This window comes from Phasianus colchicus, chromosome 16 (genome assembly GCF_987193195.1).
Source record: "Phasianus colchicus chromosome 16, bPhaCol1.hap1.1, whole genome shotgun sequence".
Lineage (NCBI taxonomy): Eukaryota > Metazoa > Chordata > Aves > Galliformes > Phasianidae > Phasianus > Phasianus colchicus.
Genome location: NC_143451.1, coordinates 5,498,160 through 5,518,650, shown reverse-complemented (window position 1 = coordinate 5,518,650; position 20,491 = coordinate 5,498,160). Strand labels below are relative to the sequence as shown.

Below are 20,491 nucleotides of genomic sequence, written 5' to 3'. Positions count from 1 at the left end.
GAGCACAAATTGAAAGTGCTTCTTTTGTTACCAGAGAGCAGAGAAGTCTGTCAGTAAGTACCAACCAACAGTCTGCAAATAACAGTTTTTCATCTTTGATTTCAGATTTTATTAACTATTTCAATTTAGCTTATCCAAGACGCAGAACTTCATTGAAAAGAGTGGAACTGACTCAAAAGATTAATTACAGTAAAATTATCCTAATCTGTCATGAGCTCTGATATTGGAATAAGAGGAAGGCATGAAAATTAACACTCCAGAGAGCTAGATATTAAATGAGAAATATCAGCTGCATCAGCATATTGGACACAACAATACACTGCAGCAGACTTCTAAGACTGATAAGTTCTATAGTTTATTATGATAAAGTCAATTTTACCATAAAGCAAATGCTCACTTTGTCAATTTAGCACTGCGTTTCTCCTACTCCTGAAATATAAATTTCAGGCAACATTCACCTTTGTAGAATTTATATCACTTTTGCTTTTTTTATACTATTACTTTATCTCAGGGAAACCTATTAACATACAGCAGTCAAAAAACCACCAAGTATTACTTCATAATTTACTTTGAGTACACAAGTGCACCTATGACCTACGCTCTTCAGAAATTAAATTAGCCAAAAAGAGCTGCGTGTTCTGTATTTCTTTTTTTTTTTAATTTATCATTTTCAGTCAGAGCTCACTTCTAAGCAGAGAACAGCCTCTGCTGAGAGGGAGACACAAAGATAAATAAACGCACAAAGATAAGTACAACTATACAGAGAAGATACTCCAGCTTTACATTCCTGTATTACAGAATAAATTCAACTCAAAGATTTTATAACCACAAGCACTCATACTGAAAGGTACTAATGCATCATTATGATCTAGCAGGTTGCTTGCTGTGTTTTACAGCCTTTCACACTACATTAACCTTTTGTACCTCAAAGTATTTATGATCTCATAAGTAAGTATTTATCAAACTGAAAGCTCATATACAGCACTGTACTTCAGCTATCATTGTTCGGGAACATTTGCAATTTCTTTTTGCTTGAATTCTGAATCACTGGCATATATATATATTTTTAAGAAAACAATTAACGTAAAACAAAACTATTTTTTATTACTCATGAGACTGACTAGACATTGAATAGCCAAATCCCCCAATTTTGATTTCATGCCAATATGATAAAAATCTGCCAGTGCCATTTTATTCCTAAAAAACATCTCTTTTTATTATTATTTTACTTAAGTTTCCTTCTATATTCAATGTCATATCACAGCAAAACAATACACAAGTTATCCGTATAGAAATTTCTGAAGTCACAAACAATGTCACGCCCTCTAATTAACAATAAATGAATAAATACAACCACAGAATACAGCAATTCAGGCCGTATGTACCCTTGGTTAAATGTCTCCCCACGCCATACGCTAAGAAAAAAAAATCAGTAGATGATGAATGCATTGCAGAAACATGGGACAAATACAGCGTTGCTTGCAAGTATTTTTTCTTGGCAAATAAGTATGAAATGTAGGGTACTGACATCTACCATGAGCTAAGTAATACTATAAGCAGACAAGCATTCTCATAACATCTCTGGCTGACTACAGCAACACTGCATAAGCTAAACATACCTACAGGGCTATTCTAAGGCCACTGTTTCTTCGCTGTTAACCAGGGATGCGTGACAGGGGGAAAGTATTATCATCATCCAAAAAAAAAAAAAAAAAAAAAAGGAAGAAGAGGGGAAGACCATAGAAAATGCCACAGGAAAAAAGGAAAAGTGTTTATGCTGTTCTGCTATAATCTTCTGCGCAGTAAAGCAGGAACACCGGTTGGAAGAACAAGAATTCAGTCTCAGCTTCTGATGGATTTCTGTTTGCTGACAATCACGTGGAGATATAGATTACTACTGGCCTTGCTTGCTGCACTTATTGCAGAAAACAAACAGAAATTGAACAACAACAAAAAATCCAAATAGTTTTATTACATACAGAATAGATTGAAGCGTTACTGCAGTGCTTGTCTCTCCATGATGCCTTCCTCTGCCAAGATGCTGCTAGCCTACACCCTTCTCCGAAATGCGAAGTGCTCATGCTTCTTGCCCATATCAAGATGTCCTACCACCTCTTCTTGTTGCTTTCTCACAGCTTTTAAATCTAATAACTCAGTAAGCTGAAGGCCAGTTTTCAGTCTCCCTCTCACAAAATCTACAGGTCTCTCTATATGAGAAGCAAAGTGGCATAGCTGAACACTTGCAATCATGGAGACCTGACACAAATGGACAGTACACTGCAAGTTATTTTGCTTCTCCTACCAATTTGTCAAGAAGGAACAGAGAACAATCCAAATACACATCATTATAGGCAGAGATGAATATTTAATATTTAATATATAACAAGTTGTGGGGAGTTTTAAACCATTATCATTAGACTTCTGTTGTGATCCTGGGATTTTTTATATTACTTGTATTGTTTCTTTGACCCAATCTTTTACTCCTTAATCCCATTCCTTCATACAAGGAAAGTGGAAATAAGCTGCAGTTCTACTCCAACGCAAAAGAATAGATGTTTCTTACTAGATGCTACCACACACTATAACCCCATCGAAAGGTGGGGTATAGTTGGAGCGCTCAGTGCTCCAAAAAAGCACACCAATTCCAAACAAAAATCAGAAATAGCGTTCTGCTGCTAGGAGAAAACAAGCATCTTTCAGTCAGGAAGACACTTGGGCTAAGGACAGCTAGCTGCCGCAATCTGCTTTGATTCAGATCTGCCTTGTGCAGGTTACTTAAACTACTTGTTCCTTACTTCCTCCTCTGTGAAAGTGGAAAAGATAACAATTGTAATTCAATAAAAACCTCACAAAATGGTCACAGGGATGAAATCAATCATTTCACAAGAAACTCAGAGAGAATCATCCCTCTAAACTGAACATAAAAGGAATATCACTCTAGATTTACAGAGCAGCAGCACGCTCAGAAATATCTCAGCTTTACCATAGTCTACTCCCACATTCGAAGAACTCCTATGTTTAAAGGCATATTTTTATTTGAAACCACAAGCTCGTGGAAATCGCTTAGTGCTATCCCAGAAGAGTGGCAGGAATTGCAATCCAACTTTCCTCATGTATGGAAGTACGACCCTGTAAAACGTCAGAACTTTTACTAAAAACAAAAGACCTTCTTGCATGCAAAATCACATCACCGCAGCCCTACGGTGCTCCAATGGATTGCCTAGTGTCCTGACACAGCAAGTAATATAATCCCCTTTGTCCCCCAGCTGCACCAAAGCACCCAAACAACACATTCTGGTCCTAAGGCAGCAACACTGTATGCCGTACATTCTCTTTCAGTCACTATGATGCCTCAAACTAAAAATACCCACTGTACGATTTCGTAACATTAGTCACCTTCCTGTGACTGGTAATGCACCAGCTCCTACAAGCTCAAACGCTGAACCCTCATGTTAATACTTGTAGCATTAACAGAAACCTCAGATATATGGTGCATTCCCCACTCAGCCTTTCCAACACGGGAGAGTGGACAGCGAATTCATTGCTACAGAGATCAGAACAAAACAAAGAAATATTATGCTAACTAGCCATTTTTTAAACCTAGCAGGTCTAAACGTTCTTTATCTTAAATATGTCAAATTAGTAATTCAATGAATTAGAAAGGTACTCAAATTTGCACCAATATATTAAGTGTCTAAATTAAGAAAACTGGAAATAGTGATATTTGATTTCATTTTCCACCTGAAAATTATGTCTATATAGATTTTAAACGATAATAGAAAGTAATACTATATAGTGAGTGACCAAGGCAGACACCCCTTATTGGTAGACTACCACATTTCTCAGTCAGAAAGTAACACAAAATGACTGATGTTTACTACTGACAGACTTACTGCGCAAACATGATTAGGATTATTAAATTGAACTGTATTATGAAGCAGACTGTGCATACATGCTACTTTCCCAGGCACGTAACAGTCTATTTGGATGGAGGATCCTGATTTTCAGAAGTGTGCTGAGACAGATGAGGCCAGTCCCCCAACCACACCTAGATATAACTGTCACGTGGAAATTTAGATGCATTGAGCTAAGGTGGGCACACAAGACTCTGAGTAATAGTAAGTTTACAGTTCTGAAAGCACGCATATGAAAAAAGTCTTGTGAACTACAGAATCACCAAGGTTGGAAAAGACCCTGAAAACAGACATTTATCATGCTGTAAGGATAATAATAAAAAATAAACAAAAAAGCAGTTTCAATTTAGAAGCGCAGAACAGAATCAGTGATTCAGATACTACTGACTTGGAGCTCATTTGATTTATAAAACATCTTTAGAAAGTTCACTTTGCTGAGCATGCAAAAATAAAAGTAATGTGGGAAATGGCTGCATGTTTCTTTTAAGAGAGAACAGAACTACAACGCTTCTTCATATAAAAGAAAGAAAAAAAGAGGGAACTTAGATCCAAATGCGACAAAGGGAACACTAAAACTGGAACTGTGTGCTGGGGACAGGATAAAGTCAATAGGAACATTTTACGCCAGTGTCAAAGTGCTTTTATTTCACGCACGAAACATTTCACAAGTACACACACTGCCAGTCTCAGACAGCTGCATGTTAACTTTATCCATTTTATAATGATTGGAGTCCACAGTGTCCCAGAACTTCGTAACTACAAGTATATGCTAAAGATTAATTGCCTTGAAAACAAATTTTTAAATATCCCTAATAGTACCCAGTACTGCAGATCTTTATGCATACCAGCAAGTACTGACGTTTCAGCACAAGCTTGATGCCTCAATTAATTTCTGAAATTCAATTTAAATCTTACTCACCAGCTTGTACTGAAGGCAAAATCTTCTCATGCTATGTATGCAAACAATACTAAGCTCTGCATAAACTCGGGACCCCACTATGCAGGTATTTACTCCTGACCATAAAAACCTTGTAAGCAGTTCTATTAGATTATAATGAACAGCAGTGTAAGCTACCTTCAGTTGAAAGTGGCTGTAACACATCTCTAAGGATAAAATTCTGCTCTGTCACTTAAGGAAAGCACTATGAATCACGGTGAAAATTTACTAGACTGTATCATTACCAGCTCGTGAGTATCAAACAGCGTTCAGGAATTAGGAATGATTCAATGCCTACGTTGAAAAAATAACTACTTCGCAAATTTTTAACTTAGATTTTCTTGATCAGAAATAAAAACAGAAAATCAGAATTCAAGCAAGCTTTCTAAAAAATACCTGCTGTATGTTAAGCGCATCACATTAAATAGCTTGTAACATAACAGATTTTCAGTTTGCTTATAACCTAGCTACTTATCTATCCTTTAATCATTTAATTTTTTCATTTGTTTAGACACATTCATAGTATTTGTCAAAGTCAGGACACAGTCTATAGTAAAAAAAAAAAAAGTGACATTCATATACAAATGGAAATAATCCACTATTTTTTCCTGCTGCAGGTGTAGACAGCATGCCAGCTGTGCCTGCCCATTTCTTTTCAAAGAAAAAAGTGAAAAAAATTAAGCATAAGGAAGCAGTATCATTTTGAGGTGAAACTAGGCATCTCATAGAATTTGATAGCGTTGCACTTGAAACCTATGTAATAGAAGAGGTAAGTGGAATGTGCCCATAAGAAACCGTATTTTTCAGCACAATCCTGGTATTTTCATACCATTATAAGCAAAAAAAGCCTCAGGAAATAACGAGAGAATTGCTGTCACGAGTACAAAAGTTACAAGCAAAGTTCTGTAGCCTATCCTGCAACAATTTACCTTTAACATAAAGGAAAACACACAGAACTTATTTTTCAATTTAATTTCATATTAAGATTAATTCTATCAAATGTTTAACTTATACTGAAGTTACAGTCAACTATATTGCTTTAATGCTACACGGTACAATACCGTTTTGGAAATAAGAACATACTACAAAATACTTTTATGTCACTATAAAAAGCAGAAGTAGTGCTGAAATACTTAAATTGTTACAGTAAATTTACATATTTTCCTTTCAGCTAGGTTGTCTTCCGCACTCTTGCAAAGCGCCAGACCTCTCATTAACTGAAGCTTCATTTGCAAGCACTCTAAATAGCATAGACAGACTTGGATCTCCTTGCATAGCTGGGTGATCGAAACTGCTCTACGTTGCAGTTTGAATACACATAGTTTTCAAATCAAATATTTAGATACCTCTCTAGAACAGCTGGAAGTTATGTGAATCCTTTCTAAATTAAATAATTGACATCTTTTGTTGCACTTCTTGTTAAAAGGTAGAAAAAACACAAATGATTACCAAGTAAAATTGTTCTTTCTTATTTCTTTTTGAATAAATCCGAAGGCATTCTGCTTCTTTTTTCTTTTGTAATAAAGTATTTTAATTACAAACCAAAGAAAAATCACAGCAAGAGAAAATTCTCATTCTTGCCAGTCTCACCTCAGAATCAGTCAATACATGGAAATTGAAGTAATCTCAATGGAAAACCATCTATGACATCATCTGCTCCATTCATTTACAGAATTTGTCTGCTACACCTTGTCTCCACACCAAAGGAGTTGGACTCAATGACCCTCCTTTCAACTCAGGATCTTCCATGATTCTATTCTACAACATCTGCTCATGTTATTAGACCTTTGATTGAGACCAATGGGAAGAACATTCTGATGTTCCCTTCCTTTCAGAAGCATTTTTGCAGAACTGTTTGTGCTGGTTGTGAAGCACCTGAAGAGAATGATGCATTTTCCTGTCATATTGAGATGGATTTTAAATGAGAACCTCAGAATTTGCGTACTGTGATAACACTCTTATTTGAGTTCATTGACAATTCTCAGACAGGGAAGGAATCGATGGCAACAGCAGCTATTTCAGTAGGTGAGATTTAAAGAATCTCCTCTGGAAAAGAAAATGCACAAAGTCCCTTTGATCAAGAGCAGTAGACGGCCTGAGTGGTCTGTAGTGGAAAGGTCATGAATGGTTAAGCAAAAAAACAACATGGTACAATATGTTGATATCGTAACAAAACAGCATGGAGTACCATCTGAAAAAGCATCTAGATTCAGTGAGATGCATTAATCTATATAGAGATACCAGAGAGTTTTTGTATGTTCTTCAATTATATAAACCCTTCAGAAGATATTCTCTCCATGCGATGTTAAAACCAATGTTAGTTGTCTTTGTAACATCAGGGGGAGGGAATGAAAATTACTACATAATATGGGAATGGGCAAAAACTGGGATAAAGTGGGAAGTATAGACAAAGTAATCATATCGAAAAATAACCTAAGTGGAAAATCAGAGAAAGATTATAAAAAGGGATTAAAGAGTCATAAAGATAAACAAGAAAATAAATAGAATGCATTCAAAGATTAAAAGCAGGCAAGAAGCAAGAAAAACAAGAGAGGCAGGTTTTTCATTTATGTCATTCTTTTAAGAACATTGGCAATTATTTCCTTTTTGTATATAAAGCCATCTCAATTACCTGTTTCCCTGCAGTCTCAACAAAAGCCATACGTGCAATTTTAATCAAGTAAATAAAGAACACAAAGCACACAGCAGTTACCTAAATCTAAGAATAAAGTAACAAATAAGATGAAGTTGTTCTTTCATCAGCTGTTTTTTCAGAAGTTAACAACAGCTCACATATCAACGTGAAAGAACCTCAGTTTTACACAAAGCAGCGAAGTCGGTTTCATGCACTGGGAAACAACAGGGGGTTTCCTTTTTCTTCAGGACAACAGTGAATAAGGCTTTGGTAGAAGCATTCTACTGTAAACACTATAAACAATCAAATATGTACACTATTTCAAGTAGTATCTAGCAAGACAACATAGCAAGATACAACTATGAAGTAAAATTTATCTTAAGAGGTCACAAAACTTCAGATAGTAAGAGTAAAAATTAGTTTAAGAGTATCTCATTTTTTTAAATACCAATTATGTTGATCTATGCATGTATTATGCTAATGTTTTGATCTAAAATATATTTTAAAGCATTGTATTCAACATAAATCAGAAAAAAACAATGTAATAAAGTATAAGAAATAAGCAATTATTTTCTTTAAACTTGAATATTCATGTGAAACTTTGAAAACTATGTACTAAGTGGCTCAGATTCACTAAGGCAGATACATTATTTTCCTATTAATACTTTTAATCATGTTACCTGCAGCTTACAGTTAAAAGATATGTGTGATTTCATAACCAAAATTCAGCTGTTGTAGCCTCGTGTCCTGGATTGACCTTCTAGCTTCATACAAGTCTTAGAGTGGAATCAAGACACACACACGAAATAAACTACTCTAGTTTTTCCACAAATTGCAGCCATCTCTTGAAATGTAAATTACTATTGCCCTGCTGCTTCTTCATATATAAATTGCCTTTTTTTATGTAGCATTAATTCAGGACTGAAAAAACAATCCAGAATTTCTTTTTCTGCAGTCGATAAACAACTGGTCATATAAGGTCTAGAACTGTGCAATTTAAAATGACAGCCCAAATCTTCCTGCGTACCACAGAATGACTAAATACTGCACAAATGTGCACTAGACTATTATCTCTGTCTATATCCTTTCCCACTAAAGTTTAAAAGGACAACCAGTAACGGTTTCCTGAATGCATACCTAGTTCTATGAATTCTTTCCTTTTCATACTGCTGTCTGTGATGTGTGTTTTGACCGGCTTCATCCTTAGCAGACTCTAAAGTAGCTTCAAACTTACAGGAGAACTGACACGCTTGCAGGTTCAGCCAAGACAGATCCAGGTGCCACATTATTGCCTTTCTAATACTGACAGACAGCGAAATAAGACGTCTGAATCAAGTCGCTTTTTCACACTGAGCCTAGAAAGGGAGCATATTAAGTAGGGAGAAGTGGTAAGTCAGCCCACATACGAGTGGGCTTAAATTAAAGTAATTCTGGGAATGAGTGGGTGGAAAAGCTGAAGAGAGAGCTATGTGGGAGAGCAATGGAAACTTGAGAGTATAAACAGGGATTAAAAAATATATTTTAGGGTTTAGGTGTAATACTCCCTGAAGACATCATTAACTTAGACCAATAGGAAGTCGTACCTACATGGAGAGTAACTGATGATGCTGTGAAAAGACTGTCACGTTACCAGAAATTCACCCTTATAATTTAAGGAAGAGGACAGGAGGACAAAGGGGGCGATCTTTATAGCTCTTCGTTACAAACACTGTTAGTTTTCCATATAAAAAACCATTCCAGCTGATGGAATGGTCTACCATTTGGACTATTCTGCTCTTGTTTCTCACAAGCGAGGACCTAAGGTTGACCAAGTTATTGCCAACATATTCTCCTCTTGCCTTTGGACAAAGTGCTCCTGCCCATACAGAAGTTTATACTACATATACAATACTTTGGTGTAAGGAGGAATCGATATCTTCTGATAAAGTTGCTAACTGTTAACCAGTTTTTGCAGGCCAATTACAGGAGAATGGAAAACATAATTAGTCTCACCTAATCTAGCAGAGACACTCCTGTACTTAGAGAAAATGAGAGCTAATTTTCTCCAAAAAAAAAAACAAACCCAAAACAAAACAAAAAAAACCCGCTTAAGTGAGGATTGTTTCTAATTACCATGTTATAATGTAAGATGCAGAAGGTCAAATATAAAGTAAGTTGTAATTAGCCATTTCACCACAGCAAGGTTCCCTTTGAAATGCATGCTTCGTTTATTCAGCAAAATGTGCAACAAATGTTTTTCTCAAGACATCAGAACCTGAAGCACAGCCAGAACATTTGGATACTTAACACTGCTGAGTGAGAAGAAAAGGCCAATAATAAAACATAAAAGAATTGGAATGGAGAGCAAAGAGCCCAAGAGACAACACAAAGTGCAAGAAAACTAAAAACAAAACCTACTGACACATGGCAAGTACTTTCTGGAAGCAAAGTCTATGTTAAGTCAGCAACACAAAAAATGGGTTATTTATCTTCTTAGCAGGCAACACAACTAATACAAAGAGTCACTTTTTAACTGTTTCATATAAAGCAATCTGTTTGAATTTCAGTGTATCCCTGAGAAGAAGCTACATTAGAGCATGCACTGACAAATACAGATGTTTAAGTGAGCAAAACGTCTGTGCTATTCTTTAGCATAAGCAAAGAACCACAAACAGGGCAGTTACCAAGTCTGCATGCAATGCTCTCAGGAAAGAAGCCTCTTAGAAGTAATAATGCCTATAATCACAAGACATTATTGTGCCTTAGAAAACCAGCACAGCATTATGTTATCTATTTGGGATGTCAGTTTTGATCTTCTCACTATACTGTGGAGAACGAGCTGGACCAAGTTGCTTGCTTTCGGAGGCTCTGGAGCACTTGGGGGTGTTGAAACAAGCTCCTTGAAATATTTTATTCTAGTAGCAGGTGCAGCCAAATTGCATAACCGAAACAGAACACCATGATTATACAATAGCCTACAGCAGCACGGTATTATTTAGGTAAACACTGCTGTAACTATTGTCAAAGTATTATCAACTATCTAGCAAAGCTGGTGTCAAACGTCTGTAGACAAACAAAACAAAACCAGAATTGAAACAGAATAAAAAGTCTTGACAGCAGTTAGGGAAAAAAGAAAAAAGAAAAAAAAGAAAAGAAAAACCACAACATCCATGGGGAAATGTGACTTGCAAGACAGCCACTTCATGGTGAGAAGTTCCTTGCTGCTCCACAGAGAGAGCACAGTCCTCCAAGCGCAGCTATTCTGAGAAATGATTGACACAGCTCTCTGTACTGCAATTCTGCGCCATGTGTTTTCCAGACAGAACTACACAAAGAGGCAGTTCCAGAATCTATGTGCTAGATGGAATGTGAAAAGCTATTAGGCATAAGCAGAATATTCAGAGAGAAGTCTAATACCAGCTGAAATCAACAGCACCTGAGAAGTGTCCTGCTCTCCAAACAGTTTCTTGGTGTAGCGGACTGAAGAAAAGCCTACCTGTAGGCTAATGAACACAATCGTGGTTACATGACAAATGAGCAAACTAAAGACAACTTCATTTTAAGTATCTCTGCTTTATTAGCACTCCTGTAAAAACGAGAACAACTGATCCACACCTCTAAAACAAGCAGCATATAGCCTACCGCTAATCATGAAATACAGTTTCTTGAAAGAACTGATGTACTTCCACATCAGGAAGGTAGACAGACCAAGAACAAAGCAACAGGATAGAAAAAGGATAACTAAGATGAATAAAAAAGGATAAAAAACCACACAGCATGCCAGTTGTTTATATAAAGAATAGAGCAGTAAACGGAGCTAGCAAATATATATATTTCAGAAAACTGTAAGAGCAAACTACTTATCTGTGGGATTAGGTGATGCACTCAAGAACTTTCATGTGAAGATTTTTTCCAGTCAGTTTTCTTACCCAAATTAAAAAGCTTAACATAGAAATCAGTAGGAAAACAAAAAAAATTCAACTCTCTCTTCACCAAAACAATCAAGTTCAACATGGTAAATGATCCTTCCAGCTTAGAATATCAGTGAGCCTTTCCAAGTCCCTGTAAGACAAGATGGTTCCTGCAACATGATTAAGAAAGCACAAACCTAGACACAACATCAAGAAAAGAAAATGACACATGTTCATACCATCAATTCCCAAAGGATGTGCAAAAATGCAGAGTAAAAGCATGTCATCTGTAAGAATAGACATTTTTATCCAGCATACCAACTGTATTTACAGAGAAGAGCATCAAGTTCAGTCTGTGCTACGTGAGGAATTTTGGTAGTGGGCAAGTTGATATTTAATTACTGCACAGGAGTAATGCAGCTTCATTTCAGGTCTTCTAAATGAGTTCAGATGCACTGCAAGCCCCAGTGCCATGATGCACATTGATTCAGAACTGCCAACATCTCAAAGCAGCTTTGTTTTGCTTAAGGATGCCTGTCCAAGCATAAACTTAAATCTGATGACATCACATGTCAAGGAAGAGAGACTACAGAATGATCTTGTGGTTTATCTAAATTGGAAGCATAATTAACTTTAGAGGTGATTTTTTTTTTTCATGTACACACACACATAAAAATCAGAATGGCACAAACCAGTTTTTTACCATACCATATTTGCTTCTATTAGTAGTATAATACACTTCCAAAGGGAAGCAATAGAGAAGCAAACTTTACTATTATCTGCTTTCTTACACATGCAGAGTTAATGCACTTTATATTTACAAATCCAACTCCAACTGACATCAGTGGAAACTGTACAGAAAAACAGAAACACAAGTTGACCAAGTTTTATTCTCAGACCTAATACATATACAGTGCATTCACATAGATATATGTACACATGAAAAGGTGATATATTTCCTAAAATGATGGAATGTATTAAAATTATTTCAATTTTGCACTTTGCAGTGTAACACTCAAAACCGCCAGGAAAAAATTTCAGATGTTTATTCAGCCTTAAGTTTCTTACACTTCTATAATTGATCCACCCTTCTTGAAGGAAACAACTTACTGTTTTTGTTAATGACTAAAAGTACATTTGATGCTATGCAACTCCAAAAGTCTATTAGCACTTAACCTCACAGGAGAACCCAGGATCGGATGAGTATTGACTAAGCATATACTCATATAGACTACTTCCTTGATTAAATTTAAATAAGCATATTGATCCAAAAGATGAAAATCATCTTATTCAGAGAAGACTCCAAATAAAATCAGCCTATTTTATCACACACAGATTGTTTTATATTGTTTCAGTTAATCATCCTGTCCTTAAATATTTACTTCCCTTTTCATCCTGTACTTTTTCTCCTGTTTTATTATATCAAAGTACAGAGTCAGTAATCCCTAGATATACTAAGCACCACTCATTTCCAAAACTTTCCCTAACAAAATATAGAGCGAAGTAACATTAAAAAGAAAAACACTACAAAAAAGACTTTTTGGAAATAGAAGAGCATTTCTAAACCTAATCACGGCTAAACATGTATTTATATTTGAACTAGGGATGCACAACTTGCAGAGAAATAAAATCTTAACAGTATCAAGAAGTTACCTATCTCCTACTTGCAATTTTCAAAGCGCTAGGTAGTAAATGTGAGCAAAAGCAAAAAAGAAAATATTTTTTCTCAACTGATAAGAACTTTGGAATGTAATAAAGAGGTAAGCCTAAGGAAAATGGCACACCTGCTGATAGAACAGCCAGATCCATTTTACAGAAACTAATTAAAAGTGCTCAAATGAGTTGGGAGTGCACAGAAAGTCGAGGCTACAAATGGTACTTTCAGTGTACACTTCTACAGAGAGGGATAGTTTCTACAACTTTCAATATAATACTGCAATTTATAAAGACAACTTATTTTTTTTTTTAAATAACTTCCTCAAAAATACCCTAATGTCAAAAGCAAAGAAATCTAATCCTTTATGAACAACAGGGGAACTATTTAAACTAAGTCATGTACATTTCTCTGTAAGAAGAGAAATAGGAAGGCAAGAAAAAGATCCATAATAAAAAGACTCAAGAAAATGAAATTCTCAGAATACAAGGAGTTAGTAGAATTGAAGCACCATCCTTCAGTGAATGAAAATTCACTCCTAGTGGAGCCAGAAGGGACAAAGTATATGACAAGTAAAATGCAGGCTGCAAATTAGTACGGCAATAAGGAAATCAGAAGACCAGACAGCAAAGGGTGCAAAAACAAATAAGAGTCAAACCTGTTACTGTATCAGAACTTTCAAGGGAATCATTGGATTTGTTGGAGCTAGGATCGAACAGAACACTCAAAAACGATAAGGGCATCACAGACAATCTGAGTGATTTCTTTTCATCAGTCCTTGCCACGGAAGATGTTAGAAAAACATACACCCAACATTTCTGATAAAGAGAAAAACACTCCTTCAAACTGAAAAATCAAAAAGAGGAGAGCAAACAATAAACTGAAAGCAGTAAATGACAAGGGATGAGTTCGGCCCTACTCACATCGACAGGAGTTTTACCATTGATTTTCACAACTACAGTCTTTTTCTTCAGAACCGAACAGCAACAGGCGAACAGTTCTGAAACACAAAAAAGCTGAGTTGGGCATCACAGCAGCCTATTGAGTATGCAGCAGCAGGTAAAAGAGCAAAATAAATTGAAAGAATTAGATAGGGACAACAGAAAAGATGATACTTTTAATAATAATCTTTTCAGGATTATCTACTCGCTTAGAGTTTCTACTCTAAATCGCTGACACTGACATTTGGCAACAGTTGACATAAAAGACTACGGAAGAAAATTTTAAAAGATGGAAAGAACCAGAAGTTTACTTTGCAAAGGGATACAAAATAGAGGACACTGTAGAGCTATACAGAAAACTATGTGATAAAGAAAAATAGGATGCTCTTCAACTTTCTCACATTGTTAGCAAAGAGCCAATCAGAGCAGTAAAAATATGTCAAATCAAATGTGAAAGAATTAAACATTCTACTGTGAGGATCACAAAACAGTGTAACTAATTCACAAAGGCATCTCCTTAACAAGGTGGGGTTTCTGATCATAAACAGTTCATGATAATAGCAAGGAATATTCTTTGGTGAATTTTTTCACTATTTTTTGTATGGTTGGTTGGTTTGGTTTTTTTTAGTATATGTGATTGAATGTGGAGAGGCACAATACTTATTGCTCAGTATTAATAAATCTGTGATGACCTTGCCATAAGGATACAAAAAAATCTTCATATGCTTTCTTAAAGATCCATTACAAGGACTTCCTCTTCTTTCCTAACATAATAAGATGCAAGTGCCCTAGGTAATTCCCAGCCTTCTAGATACAGAATATGAAATGCTAGTATTTTAATTTCTTGTTTATTTCCATAGCAAGAAATTAGTGATGTGACAGGACACACAAGTCTCCACAGAAACTCATTTAATGGTATGTGCTTTCCCTTTTCTCTTGCCCTGGTTGAGGAGACTTGAGGTTGGAGGGGAGTAAAGGACAGTAAGATGAGATACAGACCATGGCTGTAGCAAGGACAATGATGACAGCTAATAGGCAGGGCTGCTTCAAGCATATGTCCAAACTGCAATGAGTTATCAGTTCTGTGCTCTATCCTATGTCTGTCGTGCAGGTGGTCAGCGGCTCAGAAATCTACCAGCCTTGGGCACTGGACATACTGGGTTCCAATCAAGAATTAAAACAGAAGCAGTACGCTATCCATGTATGAAATACATGACTTTTAAATTATAGGATACGGCTGTCTGAGGAGTCTCTTGCATAATTCATAACACTTCTGAACTTCATATATAAATCAAATAGAAGAAAAGTCTATCATTTTCATTTTGTTGAGCACAGACTCCCCTCACAACTTTAGGTAAAGACTGCGTGAACAAACTCTCTGGAGCGTTGCAGATATGCTCTTCATAATACTCATTCATACACTCACACAAGCAATTTCAATGTATTTATCATTCAGAAGTATTTCTATGAAAGGTTTTCTGCTCACGTCCGTCAAAAAATACAGAGTACAGTAAAAAAATCACAAAATGAGTTACTATTTGTGTTTAATTCTTTTTTTTTTTTTTCCCCTGGGTTTTCCTAATCTATACAACTCACGGGCATGCTATGCTGATGACAAATTTGTCTGTCTGATGTTACAGAAAAGGAACTACAGCTTCCAGAATGCTCCCAAGCATCATAGGAGGCTCCAAAAGCAGAAAACTAATATTCTCTAATATCAACACATTCTAAAATGCAAACAATCCCAATACAAGTGAAGCGTAAAATTATTAAGTCAACATAAAAACTGACGTTATCAAAAAAACACATCACTCTAAACACACAACTTTAAAAATAGCCAAAACCTTGACTTACTGTGGCTGTGCCGGAGACAGTTTGTGCATTTGTGTCAGCTGCACTCTGTTCAGAGTGTGTCTGAGCAGGAGGATACATGTTTAATGTGTGCTCTGGAACAGTGGTTTGGCCTGTGTAGTCTGGAGCTGGATGAGGATGTGGGGCTGTGTATTCTGCAGGTATACCGTTCTGAGGAGGAGCAAACTGGGCTGAGGCGTAAGGCTGTGCCATTGTGTCAGGAGGTGCTGTAGCTTCCTGATTACCCTGTGAAGATCAAAGGGGAAAAAAAAAAGGAAGAAACGTGTGGTGAGATAAAATAGTTTAGCAAGCAAGCAAGCACTGCTGGCCTGAAAAGGGCATAACACTAGATTTCTTGAGAGTATTTCTTATCTGAATTAAATCCACTTTCCTAACGCTATTAAATTTTATTACAATTAAAATCTGCTGTTCTCTGGGTAACTACAGACTGTTCTTTAACAGCAAAATGCCAGTGAAATCTTACCTCAACTAAAGTCTCAACTCAGACGAGAAAGATGGACAAAACTTAGTTTATTCCATATATGTTTCTGAGTGCAACCACCAATACAGAGCTCTGGTAAAGCTACCCTGTAGCCTGGGATCCATTCTGACTTAACACCTACAGAACTCAATACACGCTCCCTGCACTCTGAACAGAATTGAGGTGTATTTTGTTAACACACCTGGAAGTATTTACATTAAGTAATGCCATACGCAGTATTTAGAGGCGCAACATACAGAACAACTGCAAACCACAAATGCCAAAACAATCAGATCCCAATACTAAGCATTTGAATCTAAAAAACAAATCAACTTGAAAACACCATTTAACAAATTTTAATTTTAATTTTTATTTTTTTTACATTACTGGCTTTCAAAAGAAATAGACATAAGAACTTACAAGGTTATATATATTTGAAGACCATAGTAATTCATCTCCGTATTACACTATGCCTGTACAAATAAAATTAAAGATCTCATCACTACATAACTAGATCTATCCATCTGTTTGATACAGAAGTGGAAAGTCAAGCATGCTAATTTGCCAGATAAATATCATAAGTATCATAGAATAATTTATGTTTTAAAAGACCACGATGATCATCAAATCCAACATTAACCTAGCACTGGCAAGGCTACCGCTAAACAATGTCCTTAAGCACTGCATCTAAACATCTTTTAAATACCTCTATGGGTGGTCACTCTACTTCTCTGGACAGCCTGTTTTAATGCTACATAACACTGAGAATTTTTCCTAATACCCAACCTAAACCTCTCCTGGCAGAATTTGAGGCCATTTCCTCTCATCCCATCACAGCTGCTTTGGAGAACAGACCAACCTCCACCATGCTACAGTCTCCTTTGAGGTAGTTGTTGAGAGCAGTAAGGACTCTCTTGAGCCTCCTTTTCTCTAGGCTAAATAACCCCAGCTTCCCACAGCTGCTGCTTCACCAGCTTCGCTGCCCTTGACTGGGCGTAATTCAGTACCGTGATGCTTTCTTGTTGTGAGAGGCCAAAAGCTGAACACAGTATTTGAGGTGCAGCCTCACCACAGCCAAGAACAAGGGGTTAATCACTGGTGTGCTCTGCTCAGCCCAAGTAGTAATGATACTATGGAAGAAAACATATAAAACAACCCTTCAGGTATAAACTATGTCCAAGCAATGATGTTACAGATGACACTGCACTACAGGCAGATAATACAGGGACTATGGACTCCAAAACTTAGATGGGCTAACTGGTTTAAAAGATTAAATTATATCCCTCTAAATATGAATTATAAAAATTAGTATTTGAGTAAATGTGCAATTTGTTTTAAAATATTTTTTTCCCTTTCCCACCAAAGCATGCAGAAGTACTGTAACGATTCAGCTTACTTCTACTCGTCTTGATTTCCTAATTTCAGAATAGGCTAGATCAAGAAAAGTCATTCTTTTCACACCTAAGGACATTTCCAGCCAATTTCAGCTACCTCAGATATTGGTGACCTGACCTGAACTGGGCCTAAACTCAGGAGTTTTTACAAACTTCCAAAATCACATTTCAGGAACAAGACTTGGTACAAGGTACACTTGGAAGAGAAAATTACATTTTGCTTTGTAAAAGGCATTCACTGCGTCCTAGAAAATGAAGATTTTAGATTAGCAATCAAAACCTCCTCCATTTTAATTTAATCTTTGGTACTTTCTTACTGCATGGCCTGAGCAAGTAATATACCTCACTTCATTCACAATCTTTAAAATGAAAACAGTTGTATTTACATACTTCACTTGGTTAAGTCAATAAGTTTTATTAGTACAAATCTACAATGTTTCCAAGGTTATTATTGCACTGCAGCTTGCCTGTTAAAAATTTTAAAGGGAGGTTTAAAACTTCCAAATGTGTATTTATGTTCTCTTGCACTACAATGGATAGACTCCTTTCTTATCTCCTTCTACTTCACCTAAAAATCCAGATTAAAAACAGCAATGAATGGATTCCACCAGAGACTTTTACTGAATGTTAAAGACATAGTTGTAAAACTTTAGGGAGTGCAGGAGAGCTTAGATTTTTTTTTTTTTTTTTTTTTTTTTTTTAAATCAACTGTTTTAGGGTTGATGTCAGCAAATGGTAAGAAAGAACTGCCTGTATAAGCATTTTTCACCATGCTGGCTTTGAAGCTCAGTAACTGGTACTGATGGTCTTTAGGCTACTCGTTTATCTTAGATGCTAAACATGGCATTAGAGTCAGCAGCTGTTAAAAAAGAACAATAATGATAACAAAGGGACCAACAGATATGTCCAGGTGCATTTGATCTACAAGTTTTTGTACTACTCTGAGTCCTAAACCAGATGTTGTGAGACCACCCACTGTTTCTCATTAGCATTGACAACAGCTCTATGAGACCCTGATTAATATTCAAAGCATTCACACTTAGTGCTAATTACAGCTAATATTTAATTAAGAGAGTTGAGCTTTTATATGATTTCTCAACAGCAACTCCAAACAACTCACAATATAGATTTACCATAGAATGGCAAACTGCATGGGAAATTCTGACACACGCTGTGGAGGCTCCTCTGCCTCATTCACTGGATGCACTACGCTGAGATCTGAATTGCTTATTAGCTGGGACTTGGTTACCAATAAATAGGAATTGAAGGGTCAGGCATGGCTTGATTGGTTCAGATTTTTTTGGTTGTTTGCTGTTTTTTGGGGGGGTTATACATATATATACATACGTGTGTATATATATATATATATATATATACACACACAAACAGACACATACATACATACACACACACACCCCTTCTATAGATTGAGGAATAATGCAGTCTTTCCATTAAAAGAAAACAAAAAAGCTTCGAGTAGAACACTGGCACGCAAAGTTATCATTCCAAACAGTATGATCATTAAATATACTCGGAGGAAAAAAAAAAAAAGAAAACCATGCTTACTTCACATAAGTTTAAAAAATATGACAATAAACCTGAGTTGTTAATCTCTTAAAAGCTACAGACTTCTGCAGCCTTCAAAATCAGTGGATTTTTGAATCATAATGAATTCAGTAGACACAATATTACAAAGCAGTATAAAGGCACACGAGTATATGAACATTCTTTTACTAATTATGTAGGTATCACACAAGTAGCTTGCTGTTCAGATTATGAATTTACATTAAGAACAATGCAGTGCAAACTAGCATTTGTATAGACACATGGTTGACAGAAATTCCAGGTGACGCAAAACCGTTACATTGGTATGGATCCTAATGAATCAAAATTCTTTAAATAGTCACCTAAAATGGCACGTCACTGTGTCCTTTAAAATAAAGTGATCTAAAATGAATAAAGGAAATAGTCGATCTAATTCATTAAACTGAGAATATGAAGTTGCCTTGAAAGCAACAGGAAATATTGATCCTTACTTAGCCTGCAAACTCAGGTATTAGGGCAATCTCTAAACTGTGGATGACAGTACACAGATGTTGCTTAATACAACCTAGACATTAGAGGCTAAACAGAAGTTGTCATTTTGGACTCAATTCCAAGTACCTTTAAGTTTAAACGACCCTTTAATGCTCGCTTTGCGCATGGTTTTTAATAAAGTAGTTGCTGGCAGCAGAAAGAAGAACAAAGGATGGCAGACAGTCAGGCTCGGTTAAATGTTCTGGCCTGAGGTTTAATGAAAACCACATTTCAACTGAAAAATATGCTTTACGTGGCAGTGTATAAAACCAGCTTTATTGCTTTCTGGTTAAAATGTTGAACTGTAAAGAACAAAACAGGAAAGCGTTCCAACGATATAGGTAAGTGAAATCATTCCTATTGAATATATATTATTCCACTTGAAGAAAAGCTTAGAATTTGAAATATTCCTAGTACCTCAGATCTTAACATGTCATTTCAGCATCTTCAGCTCTGAAAGGATTTCATAATTAAGAAACCCATGAAAAGTGTCAAAACATAATAAAGCAAGCTTGTTATGTTTGTATACAAAAGACAGACTACAGAAAATATTATGCAGTGTTCCTTTTTAAAAAGACATTTGCAGCATAAAAAATGTATTTATTCAATGAAAACCATTCTGCTTGCTTGCATTTTAAAGTCTAACTAACAGTTTATTGTTTGTTTTACTCTATTTTCTGTTTGGTGCATCCTGTTTCTTTGGCAAGAGATATTTTAC

At 36.0% G+C, this 20,491-nt stretch overlaps 1 protein-coding gene across 36 annotated transcripts in view; it reads right to left on the bottom strand.

Annotated features, from left to right (window-relative positions):
• RBFOX1 (RNA binding fox-1 homolog 1) overlaps window positions 1–20,491 on the bottom strand; it is a 751,763-nt gene that overhangs the window by 118,720 nt on the left and 612,552 nt on the right. For all 36 annotated transcript variants that reach the window (XM_090151326.1, XM_090151330.1, XM_090151338.1 and 33 more), the window contains one exon: window positions 15,826–16,068. In XM_090151326.1, the coding sequence (XP_090007452.1) occupies window positions 15,826–16,068 (243 nt within the window). The remainder of the gene's footprint in view (window positions 1–15,825; window positions 16,069–20,491) is intronic.